We start from the raw sequence: 16,460 nt of genomic DNA, 5'->3' as shown, positions 1-16,460 counted from the left end.
GGCGGGCCGTGCGCAGGCGCCGTGCGCGGGCGGGGCCCTGCTGAGGCGAAGCGGCCGCCAGCGCCCGGCCTGGGGCGGCGGGGCCGGGGTCGGCGGGTCCCGGGCGGTGGAAGGGGGTTCGTAACCGGGTCCCGCAGAACCCCTTTTCCCCTCCCGTCTGCCCCCACAGCAGGCTGGGCCCCAGTTCTCCGTTAAAGACACTGAGTGCAAGGACGGGCGGCAGCCATCATCTGCTTTAATTCCTTAAACTACTTAGAATGTGAGATTAGGGCAGAGGAGGGCTTCCATGAAGTATTCTCGTTCCCCACTCCATTTATAAAGCAGTTGTAGCACGGGATTTACACAGGTAAAGCCCAGGCTAGAAGGGTGAAGGAAGGGAGCAGACACTGGGAGTTACACAAGCCAGTTCTAGGCTCTTCAGTAGAGATCCCCTCTCCATTAAACTACTTCAGTTTTTCTTCAGGGTATCAAGTTTTATTAGAGGATTATTCAGCTCTAGAAAACCATGATAGAAAGATAAACCAAAGTCCATGTGAACTATTAATCCTTTCAGGCTTCAAATATAGTACTGGATTACCCCCCCCCCCCATTCCCTTTACATTGGAGTTTTAAATATCTGAGTCTGAACAAAAGCAGTAAATCTTCCACAAGATAACAGCATAGATCATTCGGCTGAGTAACACTTCTACTTAAATCCCAAGAAAGACCAGCTATCACTGACACCACTACAATATATGCCTCTGGATCCAAGCAGCCATGCATGGACTAATAATTATGCCTCTAAAGAAAATGATACTCAGATGGTCAGCAAGACGGATGATTATTGTAACACAAAGATCAGATATGAATGGAAGCGTTTGATCCAAAGTCCAGCTAATCCTGGAGCCCATCTCAGTCAAAGACCTGTAGCAGCACTTCCCAAGGAAGGCACGCTGTTGGCACAAAAAGAACTACGATTTCTACTCGAGAGCGCTCCGGAGAGCTCCGAGAATCCACCAGAAGAGCTTGAACAACTCCTGAGCAGAGGGCACTGCCACACGCAGCAGACAACTAGCAGCCTCTCGCCAGTCAGCCAGAATCACGTGTCCTGAGAAGCGACAAGAACAAAAGACCCCCCAAAAAAAACCAAAGGAAAAGCCAAATACAGAAGACCTACCATCTCATTTAAGACAAACTAAGAAGAATGACTCGTTTGTTATCTTTATTTTCCAATAGTACATTTAAACAACTTCTCAGGACTAACCTCCTCAGCCAGTTCGGCCATGCAGAAAACATTTCCTAGGTTATACAGATCGCCTATGACAACACATGCAACAGGTCACGGTTGTACGGTAGACTAGAGAAGGGAAGCTGTAGAGGAGGAGGCAGCTGGAGTTACGCAAAAGCATGTGGCGCAATGGCAGTGCTACAGGTGTGTTAGCAGAGGTCACTGGCTGCGGCTCCTCAGCGGCACAAAAAGAGGAGGGGGTTTGTACACAAACAGCTTCTAACCCTTCCTTCTAGACACGTTTCGAATACCTGCTAATAATAACTGAACTAGAGACCCCTCCTGTGGCTAAGAAGTGTAGTTGCATGTCTAGTGCTACCTTCAGAACTGCATTTTGTATCTTTTGCTAATTAAGATGCATGAAAATAGGAGTTAGATATCAAAGCATGCACTCAGTACTTCATGAACACATCTTGTGGCCATGCATGACAGGAAGAACTAGCCACAGGACCTTTGAGAGTCTTAAGTTCTTATATTCCATCAAAAGTCCTTCCCTGCAAAAAATACAAATTAAAACCAGAAAGCTCAAGTGTTCTCAAAGCCTCTCAGCTGACCACAGCCCATGCAATTAGTTCCAAGACTTGAAGGAGCTACCTCATTAAAAATCTGACTTAATTTCAACAGTATCTCAAGACATGCAGATGCCAGACCCTATGCATTTATCAAACTATTACTTAAAAGCCCTTCCCTGAAGCACTTTCGGTGAACGCTTTATCTACTGATTCTACAGGTGGGACCCAACTTTGAATTTTCAACAGCAATCGGAGTTTAACGGCACAACTATCCACGTCAGAAAAGGAAACTTAGCAGTTCTCTAACTTTAAAAGCATTTGCCCTCTTAAAAATCAGCTTAAGAAAAATAGCCTAATATATAATTTGAAACTATTACATAGCTATTTCTACCATCCTTTTGATGTGAGGATGGATTTATTTTAATCACTTTAGGCAAAAAGGAAGAGAAAATGTAGCTGCTATTTGCCAGCTGCATATATTCGTTTGCTTCTAATTCCACAGATAGAAAGCCATCCTGCAGCTCTCAGCAGGGAAGTCCATGCTCCCTAATAGGAACTAGCGGTATAAAAGCTCAGCCATTGCAAAGTGGACATTTCTGGTTCTTCTCCAACATCACGAAAGCATCCTGCATACATTCTCCTCTGGCAAGTGAGCCCTTGGCAACGGAAGGCGAGCCATCCACATTTTTGTATAGGTGGCAGTTTGGGGTTAGTCATTTGCAGTCCTTTCTATGACTACCACACATGGTTGTAAACACTTTTGACAACCCAGCTTTGTGCTTGAGCCCACAGCATTACTAATCTACTAATTTAATACTTCCACAGTACCAAAGAGGAAAATTGCATAAGCATGTTCAGCATTGAAATCACTGCAGGAATAACCAGGAAAAAAAAAAAACCTTCAAAAATCATAAATATCTTTAATTACAAGACTAGTAAGGCAAGTTATGAGAAAAACCCAAGGTTTTGCTTTTAAGATCAGGTGCAGCAGTTGCCTTCAAATACGGAAGTCTCTATGATAGGAAGCACAAGTACTCAGTGGTGAACTACTAACACTATGGACCTATGCTGTGTTCAATACTAAACTGCTATTTTATACTTTTAAAAACATCATTCACCACCTAGACAACAAGCTGGGGACATATCTTCTACTAGAAAGCATACCGCTGTCACAGAGGCTCTGCTAGAATTAAGACACCAATTTTAAGTGAAAACCGCAACAGTTCTGTATCAGCACTGGAAGCACAAATGGAGTATTTTCAACCATGGTTGACCTCAATACATACAAGCTTCACGCAGCAAGAGCGAGAAATGCTTAGCTCCCACTTAGACTCCTGAAAAAAAGCTGGTAGGTTAGCAGTAGCAAGCAGCTCCTAGTCAGGTGTTTAAGTAGGAAGCACTGGATGCTGAGCTTCTCGCATTCTGACTTGATGACAGGTTTATTTACGCCCAATAGTAGGAGATTCGCACTGACATGAAGTGTTTCAAAGGTGTTTGAACAGTGAGAATCTTCAGATACATGAGAACTACAGAAAATTAAAAAGCCCGTTGATTTAAGGGGTGAAGCACTTCAAGAATCCTACAACAAAGTTTTTACGTTTAAAATAGCAAATTAAAACCCAGATAGCATTCCAGTACATTATCTCCAAATAAAATCCTGCATTTTGAGAGCTGGATAGAATTCTATGTTCCGGGTAGAATTATTTTCTTTGGAAACAAAGATCTATAGCATTGCCCTCGCTTAAACTTATTTCTACTGCAGAAATGTATTAGCCTGTTGAATACCTTCATGCCAACTTTATAGAAACAAAAATTCAAATTTCTTTCAGTATGAACAACTACCTATCTAGCATCCTCCAGAACACTACGGTCTTCTAAATATCCTTTTGTTTAGGTCTAATAAATTTGATCTAAGAGTAAACATTATTAGGAGATATTTTGTACCAGAAACTTAAAATCATACATAGCTGTTATGTATGGATTTCCTATAGTGATTTCTGCTTTTCAGCAAAACTGCCTTACAAGGACTTGATATGCTCATCCTTTTGGGAAGAACACAGTTCTTATTTAATTTAATAGACAGCAGCCAGCTACACCAGGCATATGCAAATTATAATGCAGAGAATGTACTTAAACTCTACCCCTCTCCCCCCACCGTACATATGATAAATCTGCACTTTGAGCCAACTTTAAATACAGAATAATGAACCAGTAATTATCTTGTACGTGAACCACCACTAGGTTTGTATTCTTCCCTGAATAACACTTTTTTTTGCAGAAGAGAAAAAAGGACTGCTACAGAAACACAGCAACATTCAAACCCTTTAAAACAAAAGGTAGATTATTTAATGCATTAACGATGTTAATCTGAAGATAAATAAATCCACAACAGACTTTTAAGTTTCTTTTGAGATTTCCTTTTTCTTTGCAGAGAATATTTCTGATATTATACAGTACTGAGAGGGTGTTCTTTTATTTTCTTAATGTCCAGGTGAAAAGCAAAGCTCAGTTCTCTCTGCTCTCTTCATGGAACTCCTCAATGCCCTATTCCAGGCGTGATTCTTTTCATAAGCTTTTACTTGAAAGCGGAGTGGTGAACAACATTAATTTCAGGAATAACTGGATGGTTTGGTCCCTGAGTCATCTTCTTGAGAGCCCATACTCTGGAAGGGAGAGAGTTATTTCTTCTCAAAAACAGGTCTGAAGGTTTACCTTTGAGACAGACAGTTCTTTGAAGTTAACAGGTAGGAAAATAAAGTGCATATGAAATAACATGCACTTCCTCTTTGTTTTAAAGCATGATGTTTATGCACGTATTATTATTATGTAACTATTAACACTGTAAACACTGACATTCAGTACAACATACTCACTGCACTGAATCTCTTACATACTCTTACAAGACATTAAATCAATTACCTTCTGCACAAACTGAGGATTCACAGTGATCTCTTGATCCATGGCTTTCAGTCGTTCATCAAGCTCTATACATTTCAGCATCTTAAAAATATATATAAGTTGATTACTTTGTCCAGCTTGTGCATGACCTTCAAGACATTTCATGGCTGTGCTATGTAGAACCAGTAACTTTTGCCATCACAAAAGTTCCATGTCAAAATATTCTCATCCCTCATCTACCAAACAAAAGTGCCAGACCATTTTTTATTGCCTTATTTTGATCCATGTCTTCCTAACAATCCTTTTTAAGGCCACTGATAGACAGTCCCATGTGGGTCAACCACCTCAACCTACAGGCAGGTTATCGACAGCCAGTGGAAGTGATCCTTGAAGTCTAAAACTCTAAAAACAATCCTTCTAATCCATTTGATTCAAGGAACTTCACATCACCAACATCAGGCAGTCAGTCTACTGAAACATCTCAAGCTGTACAGAAAATACAGCAGGGAACACATTGACAGTAATTGACTATCAAGCTAAAACCTTTAAATACCAGTATGGTAAAATAGTCAAATAATGACTCATAGTCCTCAATCTCTACATTTAAGTTACCTACACTGGCTTCTCCCAGCAGCTCTCTGATTACAGACTAAGGTTCGTCGGTAGGAATTCCAAAAGCAGTTAATATCTTAAAGATTTACCTCCTGATCAATGTTATGAAGCATAGCTGGATTGTTATATTTTTCAGGATTATCATGGAAACAGACCATACCATCTTTCTGATTAATACTTGCAAAGATTTCACCATCTTCTATCTGAAATGAGAGAGGGTTTAATGTAAGGTATCACTAAGAACAGAATTTCAGGTAACTACAACACACAGACTCCTTGTGGAATCATCTTTAACTTGTTTGCTTTTTATTTCCTAACAGCTTCCCAAAGATAAATGATGCATGCCTTATCTTCGGCAGGGCACATCTTTGAAGACATTTTGAGAACAGTCTAAACACCACAGCAGACTGACAGTATTTCCTTCACCCTGAAAAAGAACCGTTCTTCAGCCATTCAGAACATGCACTGCCAATCCAAACACTTAAAGAGTCTTGCGTTGGATCAATTTTTAAATTAGGATAGTTTACCCAATTCGCAAGTCTTACCATGTGGAGGACGTATTTTTCTGCTTCTTGGGGCCCCGACAACTGCACTCGACTTGCCATGTCTTGTAATGACAATGTTAAAAATGTCTGAAATTTAGAAAGTACCAAACCATTAAAACTAGATGTTAAGAACTTTCCCTATCGATCCTTCATGGCCTATGCAATCTTATTTTTGAAGTCCGATGGGAAGAAACAAGTGGAACGCATAGTTATTACTTACAAAAGCACCATGAGAGTGGAGTCAGTTCCTTCTCCAAAGGCACTAATTTGTTACTGTGCATGTATGCAGACCAAACCAATGGAGTCATTACTCCATTTCTGCAATTCCTTTTTACCCCAGACACAGTCCTGACCATGTCCAACCTCTCCCCTCACCTTTTTACGTGAATAAGGTGACCGTCCATCCCTTGAATTTCCTTCAAGGGATGCGTGTATTGCATTCCTTCTGAGGTTAGTTCTACTGCAACAAACATTTGAGCTTGCCAAAAAAGAGCTTTCCCTTGATCATCTTTAAGGATTAATCTGATCTCTCAGCTGAAGGAGCACATCACTCCACTGCTTCTTGTTTTCCTTTTACTTCAGACACTTCCAAAATCTGTCCTGTTCACTCACTCTTCCCTAATGAAGTAGCCTGTAAAGTTCAGTTTTCCTATTTTTTGAATAGAGATGAAGGTCAATGGGTAGCAGTGCTCACAACTTTTTTGATTATGTGTGAAAATCTCATGGGCAAACCTCTCAGATAGACAGACATATTGAACCACCTTTTAAATAATGCTTAAGTAGCCAACTGAATTGGTTTTCTATATAGAGCATTTTAATCTCATTTGTTTCAGAGACAAAAATCTCAGTTTTAGTCATTTCTCCGTGACATTACTACATTATCATTTTGCTCTGAATTGAATACATTTCAGAGATACACTCTTTGAGAAAAACTAATCACAATTTCTCAGCAAAACAAAACCCCTACATCTTACCTTGGTTAGCCTCTGAATATTCTTTTTGTAGAGAGATGACAAGCATTGCTTAACCAGCCCCATATTGTTATCCCTTGTGAATGTTTCACTGTGTTTGTTCACCAGATTTCGAAGCTCCGAGGGTTTATTGGTTGAATAAACTTGCGCTAATTCATGGTAAGCATTGCTAAGGGGCTGCAATTAGAAAAATGAGAACCCTTCTTAAAGAACACGGTGTTCAACCAGCCTCACAAAATCTATTCGCTACTTTAACATTAGAAGCTATGCAGGCATAAAAGTAAATTTATGTAAAGTAAAAGTAAAAAAAGTAGCTCAAGCATCTCTCAAAAAATGTGATGCCCATACATGGCTTTACGGCAGCAGCGATAGATCCCCGTACACTAAATCTGTAGTACTGCAATATAAGATTTAGTAAACATCATTCAAGGACCTCTGTGTGACAGTTCTAGTTACAGCAGCACAAGAAAAAGTCCATTAGCTGACCAGCACACAAAGTAAGCTGAGTTCAAGGTAAGTAGCATATTGACTAGTCACCGCCCATCCATTACATTTGTTCTACCCTCTTAAGACAGTGTCATCCTTCACCACAATGCATCACAGCATGGACAACAGAGAATCAGAGGGTGAAGACCAGTTCACCTCAATTACTTTAAAATGGCAATTGTTTGAGCTTGTTTATTAGTATCTGAAGTTAGGAGGAGATTTTTGGAACTCTTTAAAATTTTGGTCACAAATCAACAAACCCGGTGTTAAATGAGAACTAACTATATTTTTAAAGTGTGTTATTTACCTAGGATCAGAACGCTCTCGCTATCAGTTTTGTCTTTCACCCTACACCTCCCAATCAGAATGCTTATAGACTCCAAACTTGCAGCTTTTTCAGAAGCTTTTATTCTTTATAAAGCTGGAGTTTTGCAATAAACTATTTAGCATTTCGTACTTCGACTAGATGAAGTTAGGGGTTGAACGTTTTTACAAGGACACTGCATACTAAAAGCCAAGTGAAGTCTGCGTCTTGAGTTCTAACTTAAAATGCTACCAAGGGACGTGCAGTATCAGTGAAGAGAATATTGGTAAGTACTATTCAACCCTGAAGTTTTTCCAAATTTAAGTTTAAAAACCTGTATCGCAAATATGAACAATACAGTTTGTTTGTAATAGACGTAGAAGTTGCCAGACAATCTTTAGCTATTGTACACTAGAAAGGCAGCAACAGATTGTACTCTGGCACATTGTGCATTGTTTCCCATGATCTGCAACGTTAAACAGTAGCATCAAATAAGGGTAGAAAAAAAAATATAATTTACAAATTCAGATTTGTTGTTCTATTATTTAGCTGTATTTGCAAGACTTACCTTAATGAATCTACCAACTATCTGGGAAGTGTATTTTGGTAGCTGCTGAACTTTGCCAAGTAGTATCAAAGAAACTAGAATATACTTTTTATATGATTCCAACATAATATGACTGACTGCCATGGCTGGAGTAGTTATTGCCTAAGTAAGCAAGAAAGAAATGGAATAGAAATTTAGTATACTTACTGCTAGATCCTGGTAGCTACTGCATTAACAAAAATCTCAGTTTAAAGCTGCATGCAGAAAGGATACAATGACATATGGAATTCACCTTTGAGCATTAAAGCTTAACTAACTTCTGTCAAAATCAATTATTAAAAAATGTCCTGAAAAAGTAAATTCTATACAAGCTACTCAAAACATATCATGTTACAGTGATGCCCACCTTCAAATAACCCCGTTAAGATGAAATCAAAACTTCTTGCCTTGGTATATATCTAAAATTGTACTAGAAATCACCTGTAGCTACCTGTTACCAGGAACTATTACACAGTTCCTGTAGAACCTGGATTTACACAGATCCTTAAAGAGGATTCATAAAGTTGTTCCATCATCAGATCTCATATTAAAGTATGCTGAAAGAGGTCTGCAGAATAGGGAAAAGGGATTTTAGTTTACTATAATACTGCTAGCTACTCCAAGATCTGACCCTTGTTTACAGCAAAGAAAAATGCTCCACCAGTTTATTTTGCACATTTGACAGCATTTCCCTCTCATACACACACAAAGTTTTCCCAATTTTGCCCTTTTCTCTTCTTTCACAGAAAAAGCAAAAGCAGCAAATATTGTAATAGCCTTGAAGAAGTGTAACCCTCCTCATAAAATTAGCAACAGTCTTCGCAAAACCACTGGACTATTTTTTCTTTAAGAATACACAATTCTGAATGTCAGCCTGTGAACTGTTTCTATGCTAGCAGTAACAAGCAGGCATGTGAAAAATATTTATAGTGAGATAAATTTAACATCAACCTTTGAGTTGCATAGTTTTATGGTGCAATAGTTACTTGGCTGTAAGAGACCTTCTTAAAGGAAAACACCTCTAAAGACAGTTTGCTTGTTACTTCACTTTATACACTAAAGAGTACCATTCAGGCTGTACCTTTCATAAAAGAGCTAATAGCGAACACTAACCCAAATCTGGTTTTATGTATTACTATGATGAACACACGTACTAAACCAAAACCTATGTGAATGATGAACAGCAGTATAGATCTGTTAGTAGAATTATATCCTTAAGATTAAGAATGCTTGTACTTTATGTCAGGTTCACAGCTTTTATTGCTATCCTTGGTGGCAATTCAAAGATGATATGTTCTCTGAGCACTATTACACATGCTACCTTTGCCTTACAATTGATCACACTTTAGACTTACCATTTTAGTTAAAGTTACCTGTTCATAAAAGTAGAGTGCTCTTTCAAAGTTCTTTAGCCCAGTGTATATCATCCCACCATAGTAGTAGTAACATAAAAAGTGCTTCGCATCATAAGCCCCATTCTCTTTACAAATATCCATCATGTCCACATCTAGATACGGGAGGGCAGGTTTAAAGCATTTTGCTAACAAACAGAGCTACAAGAAAATAAATCAAGTTTTCATAAATTAGCCATTTCCATTCAAATTTCCACAAGGAAGAAGTTGAAACAAAATTCATCTAGTATTATTAATAAACCTCACTCCTCCAAGAGTGAAAAACCAGTGCATGTCAGTAGTTCTGTAACACAGATTATTCATTGTATCATGATATTTGGGAAACCCTTAACACAGATTGTGAACTGTTGTAAATTATCCAAATCTTAAAGAAATTAGACTCTGACAAAGCTGCTTGAAACTCCAGGCCTTCCAGACTACCATGCTGGCAGCACTAAATATTGCACTAAACATTCCCGTCCAACCCTAAATCCCAGGAGTCAAGAATGAGACAGAAGTGTAAATCCAGGCCAAAGACATCGAGACAAATATGCCTTTTGTCAAACTTGAGCAAACCAAATCTGGATATTACACTTATACTGCCTAAGACAAGCTGTGTGTGACTTTCAGCCCAGAGAGAAGGGATGTCAAAGGATTTTCAGAAGTCATCACAAAACCAAAGATCTGGGGACACGCACTGAACATTTAAAATTAATGGAAGCGGATTTTATTTCAGTATATCATATTATTTATTACTAGAAAAAAAACAGTTAAAAGCCATTTTTACATTGCAATATGTGAACATACATTTCCTCAAAGGGTTATAGGCATTTTATAAGCTTTTACTCTCATAAAAAGCCCTTATAGTGCCCTTACCTGGCAGAGATCTGCATGTATTGAGGTCAGCTGGTTTGTGTTCATCTGCATCTTGTCTATGGCTTGTCTGAGAATGCTAATTCCTCGCAGGGGCTGTCAGAAATTACATCTCTTTCAGATAATTTCTCATAGATGGCAGCACATTGGATCTTATGTTGACACTTACAAATGAAAAATAACACTAATTGACAGGTTCCATTAATAGTTAATTTGAGGTTCCCTTTTTGTAGGATACTGCAGTCTCTCAGAAAATAAAATTAACCTTGGCTATACAACTTCTCCTGATAAACTAAATAAAGTCATCAATTCTGCTCCACAAAGCCAATCTCCATCAGGAATACAGTCATTTGTATCAATAAGAAAACCTTTCTTGACTCCATGACACCATCTAAACTCCCACCAAATAACAAAGGCAAGGCTCTTGCTTTACTCCACTTAGACCAGACTTGATCTCTACTTTTATTTCAGGCTAGATTTCCCTAAAGTGGCCTGAAAAAGTCAGTATCTTAGCAACAAAAACATTGGTCAAATATTTCTTAAACAAGTTTCCTTTTTATATTTTAATGCATTTAATTAAGAACATTATATAATACTGGTAAGAATAACTAGAACTGAAACTAGTATCACTGACTCACCAGCGCTAATAATCTTTGCAGCACTCTCCCTACTCACACACACATTGTCTGAAGAACATTCTTGGTACTACACAAACTAGGAAATCTGTGAGAGATGTTTTTAGGTGACTCTACCCCCCCCCCAAATTTATCTTCCTTACATTTGCTTTAAGGAAATTTTAAAATCTTGGTTTAGGTTCATTAACTCTCAGTAAACAAGTAAGAAGCTGCACAAAAGTACTTAACGTGAAGTTAGTGGCAAATCTTTATGAAGCGAGTAAGATACTGGTAACATCCCCTTTAAGAGCTTGGATATGTAGGTAGCTTATTTGTACCAGATGATACTTGCTCACCTGTTTTCTCTCCACAAGGGCATTTGTTAACTGGTGGCACAGGCCAGCAACTAAATACAGTAAAACACAAACAAAAAACCACAACACAGTGAAAAATCAGTAATACCAAACTATCAAAAAATACATAAAGTCTAAAAGTAAGCTTAACTTACAAGTGTCTGTTGCATATCTAATGTGTTCTCCATTACAAGTGCTGATAAAAAGCTGCACCTGTGAGAATAATGTTTCGAAGTCAGGGATGCTGGGCATAGAAAACTTCACAAACCTGAAACAAACAAACAAAAAGGTTTAGCACTTTAACATTTGGAGATTAATAAAAAAGCTTCATCTTCATCACTGAAGTCTCTGCAGATGCATGTAGATGCTTGCAAACAAATCCGAGGTGTTTATGACAGATGGCATACGATTTCCCCAAGAGCTGCACAACATTTGAAAATACACTTTTCATGCACACCCCCATTCTCAATCTAGTGCAAACTACAATTTAGAACAAAAAATTATCTTTGTTTGCCACAATATCTGGTACAATAGTTACAATCATAATAGAAACACCGGCTAATGATGATGAATTATAATACTCAGCCACACAACTTCTCTGGATGCTTTTGCCTATCCTACAGCCATCTCCTGCTTGAATGTGCTCAAGATTTCTCAACTATTAGATTATTAGATGTGTATCTGTTGTTAGGAGCTCTTTCTCTTCACTTCCAGTTTCTCTCCATCTCTGGTGGTTCCTTAGCACCCTATAGGCTGTAGCCTTGCACGCTGCTTCTTCTGTAAGATGAACTATGATTACGCTCATCTGAGGGTAATGAAAACTCTAGCTACGCATCCTACAAATGTCACAAAGACATACAGAAAGAACTGTTTAATGCTGTTGGAAGGTACTCAACCCTGCCCATACTTCAGTTGCTATACACTGTAATACGCAGTTCAAACCTACTTAGATCATGAACTGTCCTTCCCTACAAGGCTTATGGCTGTCCAGGTTACGTGCTGCCACCCCTTCCCCATCTCTTCAGAGAGTCTTATTCTACCAGCGTAGGAGCTTGCCATGCCACAGTTTCAGCCAGGAGAGCTTTCCTATATGCTCCATTGATACCATCTCTTCAAATAATACATTTTACGTATTATTTCTTACAAACAGTTATCTTCTTTCCTCCACCTGTTTTAATGACTGTTTTCATGTACCCCATGATATGATTCTTCTGCTAACGCAGTGCCGATGCTCTGCTTTTTGTAAATTCCTTTTTGTAAATTCCATAATGCATTTTTATGAGATTCTAGCAAACTGTAATATTAAGTGCACTATCTCTATGTATTACAGTCATTTTGTTTCAAATGGGTAGTAGAACAAGTACTAAAATTCTGATCCTTCCCTTAAAACAGAACTTTAAAATAATAGTGGAACCTGTAGACGTTTCACTTGCAGTTAGGTACAGCTAGAAACAATAGTTTGAGCTTCAGGGCCAAATATCATTACCCTACCTCAGCATCACCAAGGCAATTCAGGTATTATCTTAAACTACAGACAGCAGCAAGAGCCTCAATGCTGTCTAGAGACAAATACCCAAGAACCATGATAAGAACCCATGTTTCACTGGAAAAAAAGTGTCGCTTCAGGCTTACAGTTCAATGCACTACTGCCCTGCCAGTCAAGTTGTAAAAGTTAGTTTTATACCTTTTTGCTGAACATGGATGGAAAAATACTTATACAGATGTAAACATGAGAAATAGATACAGCCTTAAGGAAAACAAACCCCCAATATTACCATTTGACAGTAATGACATTTACAAGCTCCAAAGGTTTTTTTTTCTTTTGAAAATACAAATTTGCCTCAGTATTTTTATTAATAAAATGTGCATCACCAAAGGAAAGTAAGCACCATTCTAAGAGATGCAGATTGAAAACATTTATGTCCAAAAGAAAAACATTTGGTTGACAATTCAGCATGTTGCCTGAAGTTTTAATACCAAGATATTCAATTAAAAGAAAGCAACACTTACAAGACAGCAAGAACGCCTAGTGAGTGTTCCTGCACATCCAGGGCACCAAGCACTGTATCCAGATGGGAAAGATTTTTTGCTAGCAGTTCTCCGCTTTTATTGATCAGTTCACAAAGCTGGGTCATTTGCCCTGAAATATAAAACATCATTGTCAAACTCTAATTAGAGAACGCTCACACATTCCCATATTTCATTACACCTTGCTTCCCTATATAACCTGAGGAAAAAGTAGTATCACCCAGAGAATTTACTTTTCTTTAATACGATAGGCATTAGTTTCCAACAAGTGAGGTACTCACCATATGTTTTTTATAGGGTGACAGCTAAGGTTCTGGCCTTTGGGATTGCAAAGGAGGCCCTCGGAACACAAACGTAACATGAAAAGTGGCATCAGCTCACCTCTTTAGGAAGGGGGCTTCAGGGTTTTGTATCAATGCCAAGCTCCATCTAAGTCAAGTCTACAAAGCTTTGACCAGCATACTATGATGCAAAATTTTGCCTCGTGTGGATAAATTTACCTACACTTGTGCCTTCTAGGTGTTATAAGGGAAAAAACAAATCCAAAACAGTACCAAAAATAGTTTCTTCCACTTTCTAAAAAATCCCAATACCAGAGCTTGTTCCTTGCTGCTTCTCAAGTGCCCTATCCACTTTTCAGGTCTGCTCATAAGCATTTTTTTGAAGTAGACGTTAAAATTACAACTATGTACCTACAACAAAATGATTTAAAAAACTGTTCTTAAATTTACTTCAATTAATTAAAACTACAATGTTATTCTATTGTTGTGAGCTATGAACACAGCATTAAAGGCAACTATTTTGAATTAGGAAGGTACGGTAAGCCCAGAAAACCTTACACAGAAAGCAGACCAATTATCATGAACTGCTTTCAAACTCTTCTTCCCCCCACAATTACTTGAATTAAAACTACCCTTTCTGAAGCAGAGTATTGTTTCAGTGTTCAATCCTTGCAGATTAGAGAGAAAAAAAAACAGAGGTTCTCTCACTCTTACAAAAATCTTCATAAAATGAGGAATAGTGCCTCCATTCATAGAGATTTACACTATCCTCAACTCTCTGGCCTTTCCTTTGAAAAAGAAAACCTGGGAAGCCCTAGCAATGAAACAGAACTTTTGATCCCTCTGTTACTTCAAAGCTAACAAATGGGGGACCAGAGCCCAGGAAGTCCAGAAACCCGTCCCAAAAACCATGCTCTCCATATGGAATTAAAACCCCAGGCATAAGCATGGAAAGGAATAGGGCTTGTAAAATGCTCTGTGGTTTGACAACAGTATTCAAGCACTGCAAAACCTTAGTTCTGGTGTCCTCCCTAGTAGAGAAATCTACCCGTTCTACAACGATCATCTAGCATTCCCCTAAAAAACAAAGCAAAAAAACCCCCAAAACAACCCTCTACCCACAAACGCACACTGAACAACTTGCAGTCTAAGTAGAAATATGCACACCAGGCCCACCTAAATGTCCATTTGTGTCACCTCCCATGCAGCCAAACGCTGATAACCAGAAACCAACACCATCACAAGTACACAGACTTCTCCTGTGTGCTCTCATAACCTCCAGCAGCCTGTCTGGTGTCTCGATTTACTTTCTCACAGAGAACGTCTATCTGGCTCGTCCCTAATGGGAGAACTTCCACAAAGTCAACCAGTCTCCCCTTGAACCCTTTGCATCCACAATACCTCGTAATAAAAAGTTCTCCAGCTAAACTACAGGCCTACAAAGAATCATGTTTCATCTGGTTTGTACCCGCACCTTGCAGGTATAACTTGTCTCTTGTATCCGATATCCCCAGCAAAAATACTCTATATTTAATAAGTTAAACCAAAGTAAGAGAAAGTTGGAGCTCCACCCAAAAGTAACTGACAGAGACAAAGCCTGGAGCCATAGAGGAAAGCATCAATTTTTGATCAGTTCCAGAGACCAAACATCCCATGCAGAGAAGCACTGAGAACACATTTTAGGGAGCATCAACACAGAAAGTTCAAGAACTAGGAAACGCTGTGCCCACACACAGGAAAATTAGGGGTCTGGCAATAAAACTACAGAATTCTAACTGTGGTTATTAAAACACTTTCTGAACACTCGATTATGACAACTCCGACGTCCAGCCTCAGGCCTCCTGTCCCACACTTCCGCGGGAAGGCAGGACTCTTCTGTCCCCAGAAGCCAACATTTCCGAAATGGATTTTAAAACACACGTGCCACAAGTTGCACACTCATCAGTTAGGTGACAGGCTGGGCTAGAGAATGCTAGTTAAAGTCCCCGCGATGCCCGCTCCTCCCCCCCGCGATTGTGAAGGCTCAGATTTTGGCACGGCCGCCGGTGCCGGCTTCACTCCGCTCACCCGGGACCTCCACTTACCGAAAACCACTCGCTACCTTCCCGCCGCCTTGGACGAAGGGCACAGCCGGCCCTTCGTGCCCTGTCAAACCGGCGGCGCCTGAACCCCGCCGGGATCCCTCCGAGGCCGCCTCTGCGTGCGGCGGAGAAACCCTGAATTACAGCCCGGGCGGAGGGCCCCGCCGGAGCCACCAGCCCCTCGGGGGAGCAGGACCGCCGGACCCGCGCCTGAGGGAGAGCCGTGAGAGAGGGGGCAGGCCCCGGCCCACCTCCACACACACCCGCGCGGGCCCCCACCGGCCGCCGCCCCCTCCTCCTCCTCAGGCCCCGCTGGTTCCCCGCCGCCAGCCGGGCCCACCCGCGGTTCTCCTCCCCCCACGGTCACCTTGGGCCGAAAGCTGCCGGACGCTGTTGACGAACTGCTCCAGGGCCGACGCCATCTTGGCGGCTGGCGGCGCGGCCGCGCGCGCTGTGGGCGGGGCGGGGCGGGGGGGGGAGGGAGGAGGGAGGGGGCGGTACCGAGGAGGGAGGGCGGGAAGCGGGAAGGAACCACCGCTACGGGCGCTGCCGGGCCGCCAGCCAATCAGGCGCCGCTGACGGGAACCGCGCGACGCCTCGCTTCCGCCGCTTCAGCGGCTCTCGCGAGAAGCGCCGTCGCTATAGCAACGCCCGCCCG

General features: G+C 40.5%; 1 protein-coding gene across 4 annotated transcripts; it reads right to left on the bottom strand.

Annotated features, from left to right (window-relative positions):
• Positions 1-1,188: 1,188 nt before the first annotated feature.
• On the bottom strand, positions 1,189-16,274 carry COPS3 (COP9 signalosome subunit 3). Of its 4 annotated transcripts, XM_052772798.1 has the most exons (12): positions 16,170-16,274; positions 13,423-13,552; positions 11,568-11,680; positions 11,416-11,465; positions 10,449-10,541; positions 9,555-9,734; positions 8,164-8,304; positions 6,809-6,982; positions 5,835-5,921; positions 5,379-5,492; positions 4,699-4,779; positions 1,189-4,442 (listed from the first exon to the last, which is right to left on the bottom strand). In XM_052772798.1, exons 1-12 carry the CDS (start codon positions 16,222-16,224, stop codon positions 4,389-4,391), a joined length of 1,272 nt encoding a protein of 423 aa, XP_052628758.1. In that variant the 5' UTR covers positions 16,225-16,274; the 3' UTR covers positions 1,189-4,388. The 4 variants fall into 4 exon arrangements, with proteins under 4 accessions (XP_052628758.1, XP_052628760.1, XP_052628759.1 ...); XM_052772800.1 differs by lacking the exon at positions 6,809-6,982 and having other exon boundaries at positions 16,170-16,257; XM_052772799.1 differs by lacking the exon at positions 8,164-8,304 and having other exon boundaries at positions 16,170-16,257.
• Between the last annotated feature and the right edge of the window lie 186 nt (positions 16,275-16,460).

The sequence above is a fragment of the Harpia harpyja genome, chromosome 21, assembly GCF_026419915.1.
Source record: "Harpia harpyja isolate bHarHar1 chromosome 21, bHarHar1 primary haplotype, whole genome shotgun sequence".
Taxonomy (NCBI): Eukaryota; Metazoa; Chordata; class Aves; order Accipitriformes; family Accipitridae; genus Harpia; species Harpia harpyja.
The sequence above is the reverse complement of the archived record's forward strand: the minus strand, read 5'-3'. Positions and strand labels throughout refer to the sequence as shown.

Coding starts and splice junctions, on each gene's coding strand:
- COPS3 (XM_052772798.1), bottom strand. CDS start 16,224: ATGGCGTCGGCCCTGGAGCAGTTCGTCAACAGCGTCCGGCAGCTTTCG. Junction 11,466..11,567: donor TAGATATGCAACAGACACTT/GTAAGTTAAGCT, acceptor TACTGTATTTAG/TTGCTGGCCTGTGCCACCAG. Junction 5,922..6,808: donor ATATTCAGAGGCTAACCAAG/GTAAGATGTAGG, acceptor TCTAAATTTCAG/ACATTTTTAACATTGTCATT.